The 17,653-nt window shown below is 53.1% G+C and overlaps 1 protein-coding gene across 1 annotated transcript in view; it reads right to left on the minus strand.

Moving 5' to 3' along the window:
- The window catches only part of ATP6V1B2 (ATPase H+ transporting V1 subunit B2), a 61,461-nt gene that overhangs the window by 26,977 nt on the left and 16,831 nt on the right, over positions 1 to 17,653 (minus strand). Inside the window, exons 8-9 of the mRNA XM_075346456.1 lie at positions 13,724 to 13,821; positions 13,480 to 13,603 (exon numbers count right to left, since the gene is read on the minus strand). Of these exons, the coding sequence (XP_075202571.1) occupies positions 13,480 to 13,603; positions 13,724 to 13,821 (222 nt within the window). The remainder of the gene's footprint in view (positions 1 to 13,479; positions 13,604 to 13,723; positions 13,822 to 17,653) is intronic.

The following is a 17,653-nucleotide window of genomic DNA, read 5'->3' on the forward strand; positions in this document are numbered from 1 at the left end:
CCTGAAACCCGTCCGGGTGAGGAGACCATACTCTTTCGGCCACACCTCAGCGACTTAGGAAGTCAGCTTCCTAGTTTCCACACTTGGGATGAATTGTGGATATGGTGGATGCCGTGTCTTCCACCCACATCAGAACCTGCCGGACTTCCTGGAAGGCTTGCCGGTTGCGCGTTCTTCCTTGGTGGTTGATGTATGCCACCGCTGTGGAGCTGTCCGACTGAAGTCGGATATGCTTGCTTTTCAGCCGCTGTTGGAAGGATTGTAGGGCAAGATACACTGCTCTGTGTTCAAGAACATTGATCTGAAGAGTGGACTCTTGCTGAGTCCACGTACCCTGAGCGCTGTAGTGGAGAAAAACTGCTCCCCACCCTGATAGACTCGCGTCTGTCGTAACTATCGCCCAGACGGGGATAGGAAGGACCTTCTTTTTGACCAAGAGGTGAGAAGAAGCCACCACCGTAGAGATTCCTTGGCCGCCTGAGAAGAACGACGACTCTGTTGAGGGACGTCGACTCCTCGTCCCATTGGCGGAGAATGTCCCATTGTAGTGGACGCAGTAAAACTGCGCGAAAGGAACTGCCTCCATTGCTACCATCTTACGTAGGAAGTGCATGAGGCGTGTCAATGTGTGCGACTGGTTCTTAAAGAAGAGCTTGCAGCCCGTAGTGAATGCTGTTTGTCTAGCGGCAGCTTCACTATCGCTGAGAGAGTAAGAAACTCTATGCCTAGATATGTTATCGATAGGGTCGGGGTCGGATCTGACTTTAAAAAGTTGATGATCCACCCAAAACTCTAGAGAGTCTCCAGCGCAACGTTCGGGCAGTGTTGGCATGTTTCCTAAGAGAGTGCCTTGACAAGTAGATCGTCTAAATACGGGACCACAGAGTGACCCTGAGAGTGCAGGACTGTGACTACTGCTGCCCTGACCTTGGCGAAGACCAGTTGGACTGTCGCTAGCCGGAAGGTAGAGCTACGAACAGAGGGTGTTCGTCTCCTATAACGAAGCGTAGAAACGCTAGTGCTCTGGATCAATCGGCACGTGTGGATAAGCATCCTTGATGCCTAATGATGCTAGGAAATATCCTTGGGACCTTGAGGCGATGACATGGCGGAGGGATTCCATCCGGAACCGCCTGGTGTCCACGAGCTTGCTGAGCATTTTTAGATCCAGAACGGGACGGAACGGCCCGTTGTTATAGGTACCGCAAAGAATTTGGGGTAAAAACCGTGACCTTGTTCCTGAAGAGGAACGGGGGTCATCACTCTTTCTGCCTATAGAGTGCACCCTGTTTGCAGAAGAGCAGCGGCCCGGCCGGGAGGTGGAGAAATTCTGAAGAATCGAGTTGGAGGACGAGAAGTGAGCTCTATCCTGTACCCGTGAGACAGAATGTCTCACACTCAATGGTCATTGACCTATGGCAGCTAAATATCGCCAAGGCGGGAGAGCCTGCTACGGACCGAGGCCGCAAGTCATGAGGAAGCCGCCTTGGAAGCGGGTTTTCCGACTGTCGCTTTTTTGGGCGAGACTGAGCCCGCTAAGAATCTTAGCTCCTCTGATCCTTTTGAGTCCACCTTGGACGAGGAAAAATGGGACCTGCCCGAGCCTCGAAAAGGCCGAAAACCCCGACTGCCTCTTGCTCTGTTGGGGTTTGTTGTGTCCGGGCTGAGGAAAGGATGAATCCTTACCCCTGGACTGTTTGATGGTTACATCCAACGCTCACCAAACAGTCGGTCAGCAGAAAAAGGCAACTGGTTAGGCAACCTTTTTTGGAAGCAGAATCTGCCTTCCATTCACTTAACGAGCAGACCAGGCTCTGCTTAAAAACACGGAGTAGCGGAGGCTACCGCCGCACGGTTCGCAGAGTCCAGGACAACCTGAATCGCGTAAGAAACAAATGCAGACATTTGAGAGGTTAAGGATGCCACCTGCGGCACAGATGTACGTGTAACCGTGTCAATCTGTGTAAGACAAGCTGAAATAGCTTGGAGTGCCCCAAGGGAGAGAATGCCGGAGCAACGGTGCGCCGACAGCCTCATAGATGGCTTTCGACCAGAGATCCATCTGTCTGTCAGTGGCATCTTTGAGTTTGCAGTTCCATCTCCCACTGCAACTATGGATCTAGCTACAAGCCTGGAGATTGGAGGATGCCGCTCTGGACATTGGGTCCAGTCCTTGACCAAGTCAGGGGACAGGGATAGCGTGTATCCTAAGCCGTTTGGAGAAGCGCATATCTGGATAAGCGTGGTGTTCCTGGACTGCCTCTCTGAAGGCAGAGTGGTCCAGAAAAATACGTGAAGCTGACTCCTCCACTGGAGGAGTTGTGAGAAATAACCCACATTCTATAGATGGACGCTATAAGATTATTTACTATGGCGTCACAATCAGGTGTATCCAGATTGAGAGCGGTCTCAGGATCAGAATCCTGAGCCGCTACTTCCGCCTCATTACACAGCGAGTCCTTCTGTTAGGACCCTGATGAAACCGAGGCCGCTCATAGCGAGCCCACTTAGGCTGTCTGGGACTGACGTCCGTGCAGAGCCGTGACTCTGGGATGCGTGTGACATTCCCGGAGCTGTTAGTTATTCACACTGAGGGGGGCCATGGATCAATGATTCAACAGTGCCCATATTGTGAGAGACATGTCCGGACTGCTAGGCTTCTAGTATCATAGCCATAGTCTCAGAAAAACTGTCAGTAAATACTGCAGACACCGTCCTCATCCCCTGGCCATTAGTGCATACAATGGGAGTCTATGTACCTGCCGGCCGTATAGCCGTACATGCTGTACCAGCTGTATAGAAAAACATGTGGTTCTGCACCTTTGTTTTACACAGAGAATATGCTGATAACTCCTCCGCATAATCCAGGAGGGTATATACAACGTGCGACCAAACAGTGCAATGTATATAGTACAAGCATATCTATAAGTGCACTTCTGCACTAGTGGGGTTAGCACCACAGGTGCTGCTTAACGCCTGTTACAGCGATTGTGTGACTATCAGAATGCCAGGGTCTTCCACACTTGTCTCTGTATCGTACAGAAACTGACACTAATGGCTGCCGGTGTCCTTGTAGAGAAGGAAGCCGTGGGCGTGCCTGAGAAAGTGCGGGAATTGCACACAGTGAGAGGGGTGGAGTATGCAAAACATACTCCAGCTCTCAGCTCTGCTCTATGCAGCGTCACGCCCCTACCCTGACTGTCAGGGCTGTGGGCGGTAACGAAGGGAGACTAGGCCCAGAAGCCGGGGACTCGAGTTAACAGCGCGGCCGCCGTAAAAGCGCGGGCCGCGCTGAAGTCCCCGGCGCACCACAAGTGCCAGCCGCGCCGCAGTCCCAGCGGCCGGCGCGACCGCCCTAGAAGTGGCCAGCGTCCCGCCCCTCTCCTGACTGGCAGGTCTGGGGGCGGGAACGAACTAAAGCAGGCCGCAAAAGCCGGGGACTCGAGTTATCAGCGCGGCCGCCGTAAAAGCGCGGGCCGCGCTGAAGTCCTCGGCGCACTACAAGTGCCAGCCGCGCCGCTGTTCCAGCGGCCGGCGCGCCCGAGTCCTAGACGTGGGCAGCGTCCCGCCCCTCTCCTGACTGGCAGGTCTGGGGGCGGGAACGAACGGAAGCAGGCCGCAAAAGCCGGGGACTGTAGTTATCAGCGCGGCCGCCGTAAAAGCGCAGGCCGCGCTGAAGTCCCCGGCGCACTACAAGTGCCAGCCGTGCCGCAGTCCCAGCGGCCGGCGCGGCCGAGTCCCATAAGTGTGCCTGCTTCAGCTAAGCTGAATGAGGCCATGGCACAGGCGCCGCAGCGCTGATGTCCCCCGGCGCACTACAACACCCAGCATGCTGCGGTGTGAGCGCCAAATGCACGGGGACACAGAGTACCTTGAGGAAGCAGGGCCATGTCCCTGATGTACTCCGCTCCATCCAGCATCTTCTCCAGGGGCTGTAGATGGAGCACGGTCTCAGTGCCTGGAGACCGGTAAATCCCACTTCACCCAGAGCCCTGTAAAAAGGGATGGGGAAGGAATCAGCATGTGGGCTCCTGCCGCCGTACCCGCAATGGGTACCTCAACCTTACAAACACCTCCGACATACAGTGGGGTGAGAAGGGAGCATGCTGGGGACACTATATGTGTCCTCTTTTCTTCCATCCGACATAGTCAGCAGCTGCTGCTGACTAAAAAGTGGAGCTATGCGTGGATGTGTTGCCTCCTTCGCACAAAGCACAAAACTGGTGAGCCAGTGATCCCACTGGGGGTGTATAGCCAGAAGGGGAGGGGCCTTACACTTTTAAGTGTAATACTTTGTGTGGCCTCCAGAGGCAATAGCTATACACCCAATTGTCTGGGTCTCCCAATGGAGCGACAAAGAAAAGAATATCTTCCACGTTCTGTGGTAGATCTTAGCGGACGTGGGCTTCCTAGCCTGTCTCATGGTGGCAACGACCCCTTGGGATAATCCTGAAGATGCTAGGATCCAGGACTCAATGGCCACACAGTCAGGTTCAGGGCCACAGAATTCCGATGGAAAAACGGCCCTTGGGACAGTAAGTCTGGTCGGTCTGGTAGTGCCCACGGTTGGCCGACCGTGAGATGCCACAGATCCGGATACCACGCCCTCCTTGGCCAGTCTGGGGCGACGAGTATGACGCGGCTGCAGTCGGATCTGATCTTGCGTATCACTCTGGGCAAGAGTGCCAGAGGTGGAAACACATAAGGGAGCCGGAACTGCGACCAATCTTGCACTAAGGCGTCTGCCGCCAGAGCTCTGTGATCGCGAGACCGTGCCATGAAGGTTGGGACCTTGTTGTTGTGCCGGGACGCCATTAGGTCGACGTCCGGCCTTCCCCAGCGGCGACAGATTTCCTGGAACACGTCCGGGTGAAGGGACCATTCCCCTGCGTCCATGCCCTGGCGACTGAGGAAGTCTGCTTCCCAGTTTTCTACGCCGGGGATGTGAACTGCGGATATGGTGGAGGCCGTGGCTTCCACCCACATCAGAATCCGCCGGACTTCCTGGAAGGCTTGTCGACTGCGTGTCCCCCTTTGGTGGTTGATGTATGCCACCGCTGTGGAGTTGTCCGACTGAATTCGGATCTGCCTTCCTTCCAGCCACTGCTGGAAGGGTAGTAGGGCAAGATACACTGCTCTGATTTCCAGAACATTGATCTGAAGGGTGGACTCCTGCTGAGTCCACGTACCCTGAGCCCTGTGGTGGAGAAAAACTGCTCCCCACCCTGACAGACTCGCGTCTGTCGTGACCACCGCCCAGGACGGTGGTAGGAAGGATCTTCCCTGTGATAATGAGTTGGGAAGAAGCCACCACTGCAGAGAGTCTTTGGCCGTCTGGGAAAGGGAGACTTTCCTGTCCAGGGATGTTGACTTCCCGTCCCATTGGCGGAGAATGTCCCATTGAAGTGGGCGCAGATGAAACTGCGCAAACGGAACCGCCTCCATTGCCGCCACCATCTTCCCGAGGAAGTGCATGAGGCGTCTTAAGGAGTGCGACTGACTTTGAAGGAGAGCCTGCACCCCAGTCTGTAGTGACCGCTGCTTGTCCAGCGGAAGCTTCACTATCGCTGAGAGAGTATGAAACTCCATGCCAAGATACGTTAGTGATTGGGTCGGTGACAGATTTGACTTTGAGAAGTTGATGATCCACCCGAACGTCTGGAGAGTCTCCAGCGCAACATTCAGGCTGAGTTGGCATGCCTCTTGAGAGGGTGCCTTGACAAGTAGATCGTCCAAGTAAGGGATCACAGAGTGTCCCTGAGAGTGCAAGACTGCTACCACTGCCGCCATGACCTTGGTGAACACCCGTGGGGCTGTCGCCAGACCAAATGGCAGAGCTACGAACTGAAGATGGTCGTCTCCTATCACGAAGCGCAGAAAGCGTTGGTGCTCTGTAGCAATCGGCACGTGGAGATAAGCATCTTTGATGTCTATTGATGCTAGGAAATCTCCTTGAGACATTGAGGCAATGACTGAGCGGAGGGATTCCATCCGGAACCGCCTGGCGTTCACATGCTTGTTGAGCAGTTTTAGGTCCAGAACAGGACGGAATGAGCCGTCCTTTTTTGGCACCACAAAGAGATTGGAGTAAAAACCTTGTCCTTGTTCCCGAAGAGGAACAGGGATCACCACTCCTTCTGCTCTTAGAGAATTCACCGCCTGCAGAAGGGCCTCTGCTCGGTCGGGATGTGGGGAAGTTCTGAAGAACCGAGGCGGAGGACGAGAACTGAACTCTATCCTGTACCCGTGAGACAAAATGTCTGTTACCCACCGGTCTTTGACCTGTGGCAGCCAAATGTCGCAAAAGCGGGAGAGCCTGCCACCGACCGAGGATGCGGAGGGAGGCGGCCGAAAGTCATGAGGCAGCCGCCTTGGAAGCGGTACCTCCGGTTGCTTTCTTGGGGCGTGAGTGAGCCCTCCAGGAATCAGAGCTCCTTTGCTCTTTCTGAGTCCCTTTGGACGAGGAGAATTGGGGCTTGCCCGAGCCTCGAAAGGACCGAAACTTTGACTGCCACTTCCTCTGTTGAGGTTTGCTTGATCTGGGCTGGGGTAAGGAAGAGTCCTTACCTTTGGACTGTTTAATGATTTCCGCCAATTGCTCACCAAACAGTCTGTCTTCAGATAATGGCAAGCTGGTTAAACATTTTTTAGAAGCAGAATCTGCTTTCCATTCTTTTAACCACAAGGCTCTGCGCAAAACTACAGAGTTGGCGGATGCCATTGAGGTACGGCTCGTAGAGTCCAGTACCGCATTGATAGCGTAAGTCGCAAACGCAGTCATTTGCGTAGTTAAGGACGCCACTTGCGGCACTGCTGGACGTATGAAAGAGTCCACCTGTGCCAGACCAGCTGAAATAGCTTGGAGCGCCCACACGGCCGCGAATGCTGGAGCAAACGACGCGCCAATAGCTTCATAGACAGATTTCAACCAAAGGTCCATCTGTCTGTCATTGGCATCTTTAAGTGAAGCCCCATCCTCCACTGCAACTATGGATCTAGCTGCAAGCCTGGATATTGGAGGGTCCACTTTTGGACACTGGGTCCAGCGTTTGACCACGTCAGGGGGAAAGGGATAACGTGTATCCTTAAGACGTTTGGAAAAACGCTTGTCCGGATAAGCATGGTGTTTCTGGATTGATTCTCTGAAGTCAGAGTGGTCCAGAAAAGTACTCGATTTACGCTTGGGATACAGGAAAGGAATTTCTCCTGCTGGGCAGCTGCCTCCTCTGCTGAAGGGGCTGGGGGAGAAATATCCAACAGCCTATTGATGGCCGCTATAAGGTCATTTACCATGGCGTCACCATCTGGCGTATCCAAATTGAGTGCGGTGTCAGGACTAGACTCCTGATCACCCACCTCTGTCTCATCATATAGAGACCCTTCTCGCTGAGACCCTGACCCGCGTGATGACGTGGAGGGTCTCTCCCAGCGAGCTCGCTTAGGCGGCCTGGGACTGTCATCGGAGTCAGAGCCCCCAGCCTGTGATGCCTGGGACCCCCTTGAAGTACGGATTAGTTCCAACTGAGGGGGACCGGGGAACATAGACACAGCAGTGTCCATGGTCTGAGCAACTGGCCTGGACTGCAAGGTCTCCAGGATTTTTGTCATAGTCACAGACATTTTATCAGCAAAGACTGCAAATTCTGTCCCCGTCACCGGGGCAGGGTTCACAGGCGTCTCTGCCTGGGCTACCACCACCATAGGCTCTGGCTGACGAAGTGCCACTGGGACTGAACATTGCACACAATGAGAGTCGTTGGATCCTGCTGGTAGATTAGCCCCACATGCTGTACAAGCAGTGTATACAGCCCGTGCCTTGGCACCCTTGCGTTTTGTGGATGACATGTTGTTGTCTCCTCAGAGCAATATAGGGTATACAGCCAAGAAGCGACCGTACAGTGCAGTATATATATATATATATATCTGGTACAGGAAAAAGTACACCAATACAACACTGTGGCAGTAGTGGGGCCAGCACTAATGTGCTGCTTACCGCCCGCTAAACGCGGGTGTGTGGTCGCCAGAAATCCCTAGTCTGGGTCTCCCAGAGCCTGTGTCCGTCCTCCAGCCAGACTGCATGCAGGAATGGCTGCCGGCGACCTGTGGAGGGGGGGGCGGGCCCTGGGCGTGCTCAGACCAAAAGCGGGAAACCTGCGTCCCACTGTGCCTAGTGAGAGGGCTGGAGCATGTAAATAAGGCTCCAGCCCTCGGCGCTGACGATTGCACAGCGTCTGTCCCATTCCCTGATTGACAGGGAGGGGGCGGGAACGAAGCGGAGCTAGGCCGCAAAAGCCGGGGAGTAAATTTATAAGCGCCGCCGCCGTAAAAGCGCGGTCGGCGCTAAGTCCCCGGCGCACTACAAGTCCCAGCCGCGCCGCCGCTCTGAGAGTGGCCGGCGCGGTAGTTCCCAGCACATGAAGTCACACAGCTAAGCTGCTGTGACTCAAACCCCAGCGCGCAGCGCTACTGTCCCCGGCGCACTAACACACCCAGCAAGTCTGGCGTGTGCGTGCCTGTCTGTACGGGGACACAGAGTACCTGAAAGTTGCAGGGCCTTGTCCCTGAACGGTACCCAGCTCCGTATCCAGCAGGTTCAGTGGGTCTGTGGATGGAGCCCGGCCTCAGGGCTTGGGGGCCGGTAAGATCCCACTTCCTCAGAGCCCCTCAGGGGGATGGGGAAGGAAAACAGCATGTGGGCTCCAGCCTCTGTACCCGCAATGGGTACCTCAACCTTACAAACCACAAGTGGGGTAAGAAGGGAGCATGCTGGGGGCCCTGTATGGGCCCTCTTTTCTTCCATCCGACATAGTCAGCAGCTACTGCTGACTAAACAGTGGAGCTATGCGTGGATGTCTGACCTCCTTCGCACAAAGCAGAAAACTGGTGAGCCAGTGATCCCACTGGGGGTGTATAGCCAGAAGGGGAGGGGCCTTACACTTTTTAGTGTAATGCTTTGTGTGGCCTCCGGAGGCAGTGCTATACACCCAATCGTCTGGGTCTCCCAATGGAGCGCCGAAGAAAAGACTAAGATTAAGGAACCTAAACAGTAAATAAACATCCCAGCAATCTCTTCGCTCCATTACAGATATGAACATTTTAAAAACAAAAAAGTAGAGAGAATTCATTTGTGTGCCTCAGAAGCTCAGCCATGTCCCCCTCCTCCACATCCTATGTCTGGGTGTTAGACAATTGGCTGCAGCAGGAGCCTCTCCCCTCTGATCTGTTTGCAGCAGGAGATAATACATTCAAGCTTTCCCATCTCAGCAACATTCCCATAGAAGAACCAAGAAAAGAAGAGAAAAAGGTGAATGAGGGTTTATAAAATGGCTGCTTTTCCTTAGATAGCCAGAAGCCAAAGGAGATATCCAGATCGCTACAAAATTGTTTAAGGTATATGCAGAAGATCCAGCGGACACTGACTGCGCGGTGGGAGTCCAAATAACCGCTAGTGATGGGCAGTCCGGCTCTTTTTGGTGATCCGATTCCCATGGCTCCGCTCACCAAAAAGAGGCGGCTCATTCGGATCGTTCTTGGCTCCTTATAAAATATGTGTTCACCCCAGGTGAACACATATTTAGGATTATAGTAACGCCGGTGAAAACCCGCCCACCCGCGGATAAACCCCACCCACTTACAAGGGACCGATTAGACTGCTGAGTGGGCGGGGTTTAGCTATGGGTGGGCGGGGTTTCAGCAGCGAAAAGAGCCATTTAAAGAATTTAGTGGCTCTCACTGGGGATCTGGCACAGCAGGGAGCCGGATCTTTGTGTCGGATCGTCCCCAACCGACACATCACTAATAACCGCAGTCCATGCAGCGGCTGCAGACCCTGACTTTACTCCCCTCTCCCATTGAGAGCAGACATGTTCGGTCTAGCAGAGCCTACATGTGTATGGGTGCGGGTCCAATAACCGGAGTTGTAATACGGCCGCGTCATTATCAACACTGGACAGATCTGACAGAGCCAGAGACTTTAAATGGCGCGGCAGAGTGCCTAAAGGGAACCCGGCAGGACTTACCCCTATTAATCACAGCGCTGCATTTGCCATTAAACACTGGTTTCCAGCAGCCCCAATGTTAAGTGAAAGTTGCTCGCATACTCGTAGCCACCTGATATCACTAGTCATAATGGCGTGTACTCCTGCTGAGCAGCCCAGCCAATAAATATCGCGCCCATCTGTAGTGCCCCTCTGCTTCCTCCTACCAAACTATGTCAGACAAATCCCTAGCGGCCGCTGTGACCTCGGATGTGCACAGCGACCTGTCTATGTGCCATCACCCTGGCGTCACACTGCACACCCGAGGTTTGATCGGCCGAGTGATTCCCTCTTTAACCCCTTTACGATTTTGGCGTTTTTGTTTTTCCTCCCTTTCTTCCAAGAGCCATAACCTTTTTACTTTTCCATCAATATAGCCACATGAGGGATTGTTTTTTTTGGGACAAGTTGTATTTTTGAATAATACCATGTAGCAAAAACGGGAAACAAAAATTACAAGTGCGGCACAATTGCAAAAAACGTGCAATGCTACAGGTTTTTTTTTTGGGGGGGGGGTTTATGTTCACTATATGACTCGCAGCCGGTGTTCACAGAAAGATCGTACTGACAGACACAGGGGTCATCGGCTGCTATAAAAACCCATCAGCAGCCTGCGATAACGTCACGGGGCAGCCGATGGGAGCGGGGAATGATTTGCCCCAATTAAATCCAGTTGTCAATCTCTAACTGGTTAACAGCAGCAGGCGGATCTCCGATCCAGTCGTGGCCGTTAGCGGCACACGATGCCTGAACAGATCAGCCGTCATGTGAAGGGAAAGATGTGAGCCAGCATCAAAGGCAGGGACACAACCTTTTATGTAAAAATATACATCAAAGATCATGACAGGGTTAATCTGTTCGTGCTGAGCCGGGAGGTAGTGGCTCGCGCACAGAACTTCTGCTATCTGCCACTTCTTGCCGGCTCAGCACCATACACCGCACATCTGCCGAGAGATCACAGATGGATGAGTCGGGGTCACGGTGGAGCAGAGGTCTTCTCCCTGTGCCCCAGCACTTGTGTATCCACACAAAGATGTTCACTGCACAGCCATAGCCCAGCTCTTCCATCCGTAATCCCACAGCATAAGGGTATGTGCCCATGATCAGGGCTCACTGCGTCCTGCCTGTGCCCACCATCAGGGCTCGCTGCGTCCTGCCCGTGCCCACTATCAGGGCTCGCTGCGTCCTGCCCGTACCCACTATCAGGGCTCGCTGCGTCCTGCCCGTACCCACTATCAGGGCTCACTGCGTCCTGCCCGTAGCCACGATCAGGGCTCACTGCGTCCTGCCCGTAGCCACGATCAGGGCTCACTGCGTCCTGCCCGTAGCCACGATCAGGGCTCACTGCGTCCTGCCCGTAGCCACGATCAGGGCTCACTGCGTCCTGCCCGTAGCCACGATCAGGGCTCACTGCGTCCTGCCCGTAGCCACGATCAGGGCTCACTGCGTCCTGCACGTAGCCACGATCAGGGCTCACTGCGTCCTGCCTGTAGCCACGATCAGGGCTCACTGCGTCCTGCCCGTGCCCACTATCAGGGCTCGCTGCGTCCTTCCTGTAGCCACTATCAGGGCTCACTGCGTCCTGCCCGTACCCACTATCAGGGCTCGCTGCGTCCTGCCCGTAGCCACGATCAGGGCTCACTGCGTCCTGCCCGTAGCCACGATCAGGGCTCACTGCGTCCTGCCCGTAGCCACGATCAGGGCTCACTGCGTCCTGCCTGTAGCCACGATCAGGGCTCACTGCGTCCTGCCTGTAGCCACGATCAGGGCTCACTGCGTCCTGCCTGTAGCCACGATCAGGGCTCACTGCGTCCTGCCTGTAGCCACGATCAGGGCTCGCTGCGTCCTGCCTGTGCCCACGATCAAGGCTCGCTGCGTCCTGCCTGTGCCCACGATCAAGGCTCGCTGCGTCCTGCCCGTAGCCACGATCAGGGCTCGCTGCGTCCTGCCCGTGCCCACTATCAGGGCTCGCTGCGTCCTGCCCGTGCCCACTATCAGGGCTCGCTGCGTCCTGCCCGTGCCCACTATCAGGGCTCGCTGCGTCCTGCCCGTGCCCACTATCAGGGCTCGCTGCGTCCTGCCCGTACCCACTATCAGGGCTCACTGCGTCCTGCCCGTAGCCACAATCAAGGCTCACTGCGTCCTGCCCGTACCCACGATCAGGGCTCACTGCGTCCTGCCCGTACCCACTATCAGGGCTCGCTGCGTCCTGCCCGTAGCCACGATCAGGGCTCACTGCGTCCTGCCTGTAGCCACTATCAGGGCTCGCTGCGTCCTGCCCGTACCCACTATCAGGGCTCGCTGCGTCCTGCCCGTAGCCACGATCAGGGCTCACTGCGTCCTGCCTGTAGCCACGATCAGGGCTCACTGCGTCCTGCCTGTAGCCACCATCAGGGCTCACTGCGTCCTGCCTGTAGCCACCATCAGGGCTCACTGCGTCCTGCCCGTAGCCACGATCAGGGCTCACTGCGTCCTGCCCGTAGCCACGATCAGGGCTCACTGCGTCCTGCCCGTAGCCACGATCAGGGCTCACTGCATCCTGCCTGTAGCCACGATCAGGGCTCACTGCGTCCTGCCCGTGCCCACTATCAGGGCTCGCTGCGTCCTGCCCGTGCCCACTATCAGGGCTCGCTGCGTCCTTCCTGTAGCCACTATCAGGGCTCGCTGCGTCCTGCCTGTGCCCACGATCAGGGCTCGCTGCTTCCTGCCTGTGCCCACCATCAGGGCTCACTGCGTCCTGCCTGTGCCCACCATCAGGGCTCGCTGCGTCCTGCCTGTACCCACTATCAGGGCTCACTGCGTCCTGCCTGTGCCCACCATCAGGGCTCACTGCGTCCTGCCTGTACCCACTATCAGGGCTCACTGCGTCCTGCCTGTGCCCACCATCAGGGCTCGCTGCGCCCTGCCTGTGCCCACCATCAGGGCTCGCTGCGTCCTGCCTGTGCCCACGATCAGCGCTCGCTGCGTCCTGCCTGTGCCCACGATCAGGGCTCGCTGCGTCCTGCCTGTACCCACGATCAGGGTTCGGTGTGCTGCAGTCTTTCGCTTGTGTTCTCCCTGCGGAGGATGCATGTGATTTCGCAGTAAACAATTGACATGCTGCGGCTTGGAAAGCCACACCGCAGGTCAGTGTTTGCTGTGGAAGAAACAAGCACAGTAGGTACGGTATTTCTAGAAATCCTATCCACTGTGCTTGTACTGTACAACGCAGCATTTTAGACATACCGAAAACACGCTAGATCCAAAACGCTGCAAACACTGATCGTGGCCACGCAGCCTAAAACTCCTCCTCGCAGAGTTTTCTTGCTCAGCCAGGATGACGGAGGGGTGCAGGACCCCATTCTGGCGATCGTTGTGGTTCCCGGTGATCAAACCATCGCAGATCCACCAGTTATCCCTTTATCCAATATCCTGCATCATTGCGCGGTTACACATACATTACCTCTCTCAAGGCTTCAGCATAGGAGCTCATGTCCGTCAGGATGACCAGCACGTGCTTCTCACACTGATAGGCCAGGAACTCTGCCGTGGTGAGGGCAAGCCGAGGAGTGATGATACGTTCAATGCTGCGGGGGACAAAGCATCGCCGGTCAGCCATGGAGGGCACAGTGGGCAGCACATGGGGAGATAGATTGGTGCACAGGACTATCCTCAAGCCCCAGTGGGTAGAATCAGCCCGTACTTACGTGGGGTCATTGGCCAAGTTCAAGAAGAGACACACGTTGTCCATAGACCCGTTCTCCTCGAAATCAGATTTGAAGAACCGAGCAGTCTCCATGTTCACCTAAAAAAAAATAGGAACAAGTGAGGGGAAGTCTACAATACGTGAATGTTATTTTCTGCGTTTTTGGTTTTTCCCTCCCTTCTTAGAACTATTTCTCTTTTTTTTTTATTTTTCATCAACAGAACGGATTGAGGGCCGGTATTTATTCTGCGGGACGAGACGTAGTTGTCAATAACAATTTGAGTTACCAGATAATGTAAACTGGAGACCATTCCAAATGCACTGACCAGAATGGAGAAAAAAGAAAAAAAAACAAAACATGATTCCACCATTGTTTTTTAGGTTTTGTATTTACGGTTCTCATTATATGGTAATAAAATTACCTGGAAACAAATTCTACAGGTGAGTACAATTGCGTTAAAAAAAATTGTAACATGTTATTGTTCAGTTAATGGAGTAGGGTGAGGGCTTGTTTTTTTCGTGCCAATCTGGCATTTTTATTGATAGCATTTTGGGGTTATTTCTGACAAACTGAACAGCTGAATACAGTATTTTTTTTTTTCGCTTTATGGCATATGAAGTAAGAATTTTAAGGGGGCTGTTCACTACTAGGACCCGCCCCATCTGATTCCATGTTTCCCCCAGGTAAAAGCATAAAGCCTATTCTCACCTCCTGTATCGGCGCCGTTCCAGCGGTGCTACGGGGTTGTGATATCACAAGAGCCCCGCGTCAAATCAGCTCCGGCTTCCTTCTCCCCGCCTTTGGACCAAACGCGCAATCAACAGGAAGTGAGTGCAGCTCACTTCCTGCTGATTGACTCATTTGGTCTGCAGGCGGGGGAAGGAAGCCGGAGCTGATTGGGCGCAGGGCTCACGTGATATCACAACCCTACATGATCCACGGCACCGCTGGAACAGTGCTGGTACAGGAGGTGAGTATAGGTTTTATTATTTTACCTGGGGGAAACTTGGGGAATCAGAAGGGGGTGTCCTAGTAGTGGAAAAACCCTTTAAAAAGGAACCTGTCACCAGTTTTGGCAAATAAGCTGTGGCCACCACCAGTGGACTCTTATATACAGCATTCTAACATGTATAAGAGCCCAGCCTGCTGTGTAAAACATTAAAAAAATCACTTATAACACTCACCTAAACAGTCGCTGCGGTGGAGTTGGGTCATATGGGTGTCTCAGTTTCCCGATGCCTCCTCTTTCGGCCATCTTCATCCTCTTTCTGAAGCCGGGGTGCATGATGTGTCTTAAGTCATCCACACTCGCCGGTCCCGCGCAGGCGCACTACAATACTTTGATCCGCCCTGAGCTCAGGGCAGATCAAAGTGCGCTTGAGCAGGAGCTCAATGCCGTCGAGTATGGATGACATAGGACGCGTCATGCACCCCGGTTTCAGAAGAAGGAGGACAAAGATGACTGATAGAGGAGGCATCGGAGAACAGAGACACCCATATGACCCAACTCCACAGCAGTGACCGTTTAGGTGAGTATTATAAAGTGATTTTTACGTTCTACACAGCGGCCTGGGCTCTTATATACAGCATGTTAGAATACTGCATATATAAAAGCCTAGTGGTGGTGGCCGCAGCTTATTGGCCCCAAATCTGGTGACCGGTTCCCTTTAAGTTTAGATTGTTAGATTTTTAAAAACTAAATTTTTTACTCTCCTTTGGGGAATTGATTGCAATTTCATCATACTGCAGTATATAATCAAACTGACGTTTTCTGAAGCCCATGGCCCAGGAGGAGCCTTCAGGAGCCTTCTGCTGTCATGAGAACAGATGGGCCACCACAATTGTTTAGTGAGACCGATGGGAGTGGATAAACACCATCACTTAATTTTGCACCATTGACTTTCTGCTGACAGTGACTGACAGCAGCATGTAATTGGTTACAGCAGTGATACAGGCCAACTGCAAATGCTTCTGTTACAGAACAATCCCTGCTGTGTAATGCAGGCTCAGCTCCTGCACCTGCTCCATACATCAGAAGGGGTTATAAGAGAAAACATGGCCAATTTCTTACAGAAATAACTTCACAGCTGTGTCTGGTATGTACAACTGTGGCGCTATTTTAGCTCTCACATTTCTTTTACTGCAAGTAGTTGAGTCTTAACTACAGATGGTGCAAACGATTTTCGGGACTTGGTCCATCGGCCACAAAAGTAACCTGTAGCTGCTGGAGGGGAGCCATGCGAATGGTCTCTGACGTGACTGCATCCGTGGCACTTCATTTTATTAGGCTGGCTAATCCAGAGCGCCATGGATGCAGTCAGTTAAAAGGTCATTGTCACGGCTGCCCCCCCTCCAGCCTTGCGCCTCCAGCCTCGCGCCCTTCCCCCCCTCCAGCAGCCACAGATTACCGATGTGGCCGGTGTACGAGTCCTGAGAATTGATTTGCACTAACTTTAGTCAACCTAATGGGCAAATGCCGCAGTTTCACCAGTGTCTTACAAAGGGTTATCCATTTTAGTAAACGTATTTGCGTTCCCCCCATCAGGAAATTCTAGAATAATTCGATGAGCTACAAAGTCTCTCGCTCTGCAGGACCTTTCCTCTTATGCATTACATATTGAGTTTCAATGGCATTGTAATACTCAATTTCTCCTGTGGAGCCACTGCAGGGAATCTCCTGTATTAAAAGAGGTTGTCCACTACTTTTACATTGATGGACTATCCTTAGGATAAGTCATCAATGTCGGATTGGCTGGGGTCTGACACCCCGCACATCAGCTTTTCTCAGTCCCGGCGGTGGCAGCAGGCAGCCAGAAATGCTCAATTCTGGAGCTGCTCAATCTACTGATATCGGCCGCAGCCGGGTACTGTACATCCGCCTCCTGTTCAAATCAATACGAGGTGGATGTGCAGTACCCGGCCGCAGCCGCTATCAGAAGATGGAGCAGCTCCAAAACTGAGCATCTCTGGCTGCCTGCTGCCGGGGCCGAGAACAACTGATCAGCAGAGGTGCCAGGTATCGGACCCCGGCCGATCAGACATTGATGACCTGTCCTAAGGAAAGGCCATCAATGTAGAGTAAGGAAAGGCCATCAATGTAGAGTAAGGAAAGGCCATCAATGTAAGAGTAAGGAAAGGCCATCAATGTAGAGTAAGGAAAGGCCATCAATGTAAGAGTAAGGAAAGGCCATCAATGTAGAGTAAGGAAAGGCCATCAATGTAAGAGTAAGGAAAGGCCATCAATGTAGAGTAAGGAAAGGCCATCAATGTAGAGTAAGGAAAGGCCATCAATGTAGAGTAAGGAAAGGCCATCAATGTAAGAGTAAGGAAAGGCCATCAATGTAAGAGTAAGGAAAGGCCATCAATGTAAGAGTAAGGAAAGGCCATCAATGTAGAGTAAGGAAAGGCCATCAATGTAGAGTAAGGAAAGGCCATCAATGTAAGAGTAAGGAAAGGCCATCAATGTAAGAGTAAGGAAAGGCCATCAATGTAAGAGTAAGGAAAGGCCATCAATGTAGAGTAAGGAAAGGCCATCAATGTAGAGTAAGGAAAGGCCATCAATGTAGAGTAAGGAAAGGCCATCAATGTAAGAGTAAGGAAAGGCCATCAATGTAGAGTAAGGAAAGGCCATCAATGTAGAGTAAGGAAAGGCCATCAATGTAGAGTAAGGAAAGGCCATCAATGTAGAGTAAGGAAAGGCCATCAATGTAAGAGTAAGGAAAGGCCATCAATGTAAGAGTAAGGAAAGGCCATCAATGTAGAGTAAGGAAAGGCCATCAATGTAAGAGTAAGGAAAGGCCATCAATGTAGAGTAAGGAAAGGCCATCAATGTAGAGTAAGGAAAGGCCATCAATGTAGAGTAAGGAAAGGCCATCAATGTAGAGTAAGGAAAGGCCATCAATTTAAGAGTAAGGAAAGGCCATCAATGTA

This window comes from Anomaloglossus baeobatrachus, chromosome 4 (genome assembly GCF_048569485.1).
Source record: "Anomaloglossus baeobatrachus isolate aAnoBae1 chromosome 4, aAnoBae1.hap1, whole genome shotgun sequence".
Classification (NCBI taxonomy): Eukaryota; Metazoa; Chordata; class Amphibia; order Anura; family Aromobatidae; genus Anomaloglossus; species Anomaloglossus baeobatrachus.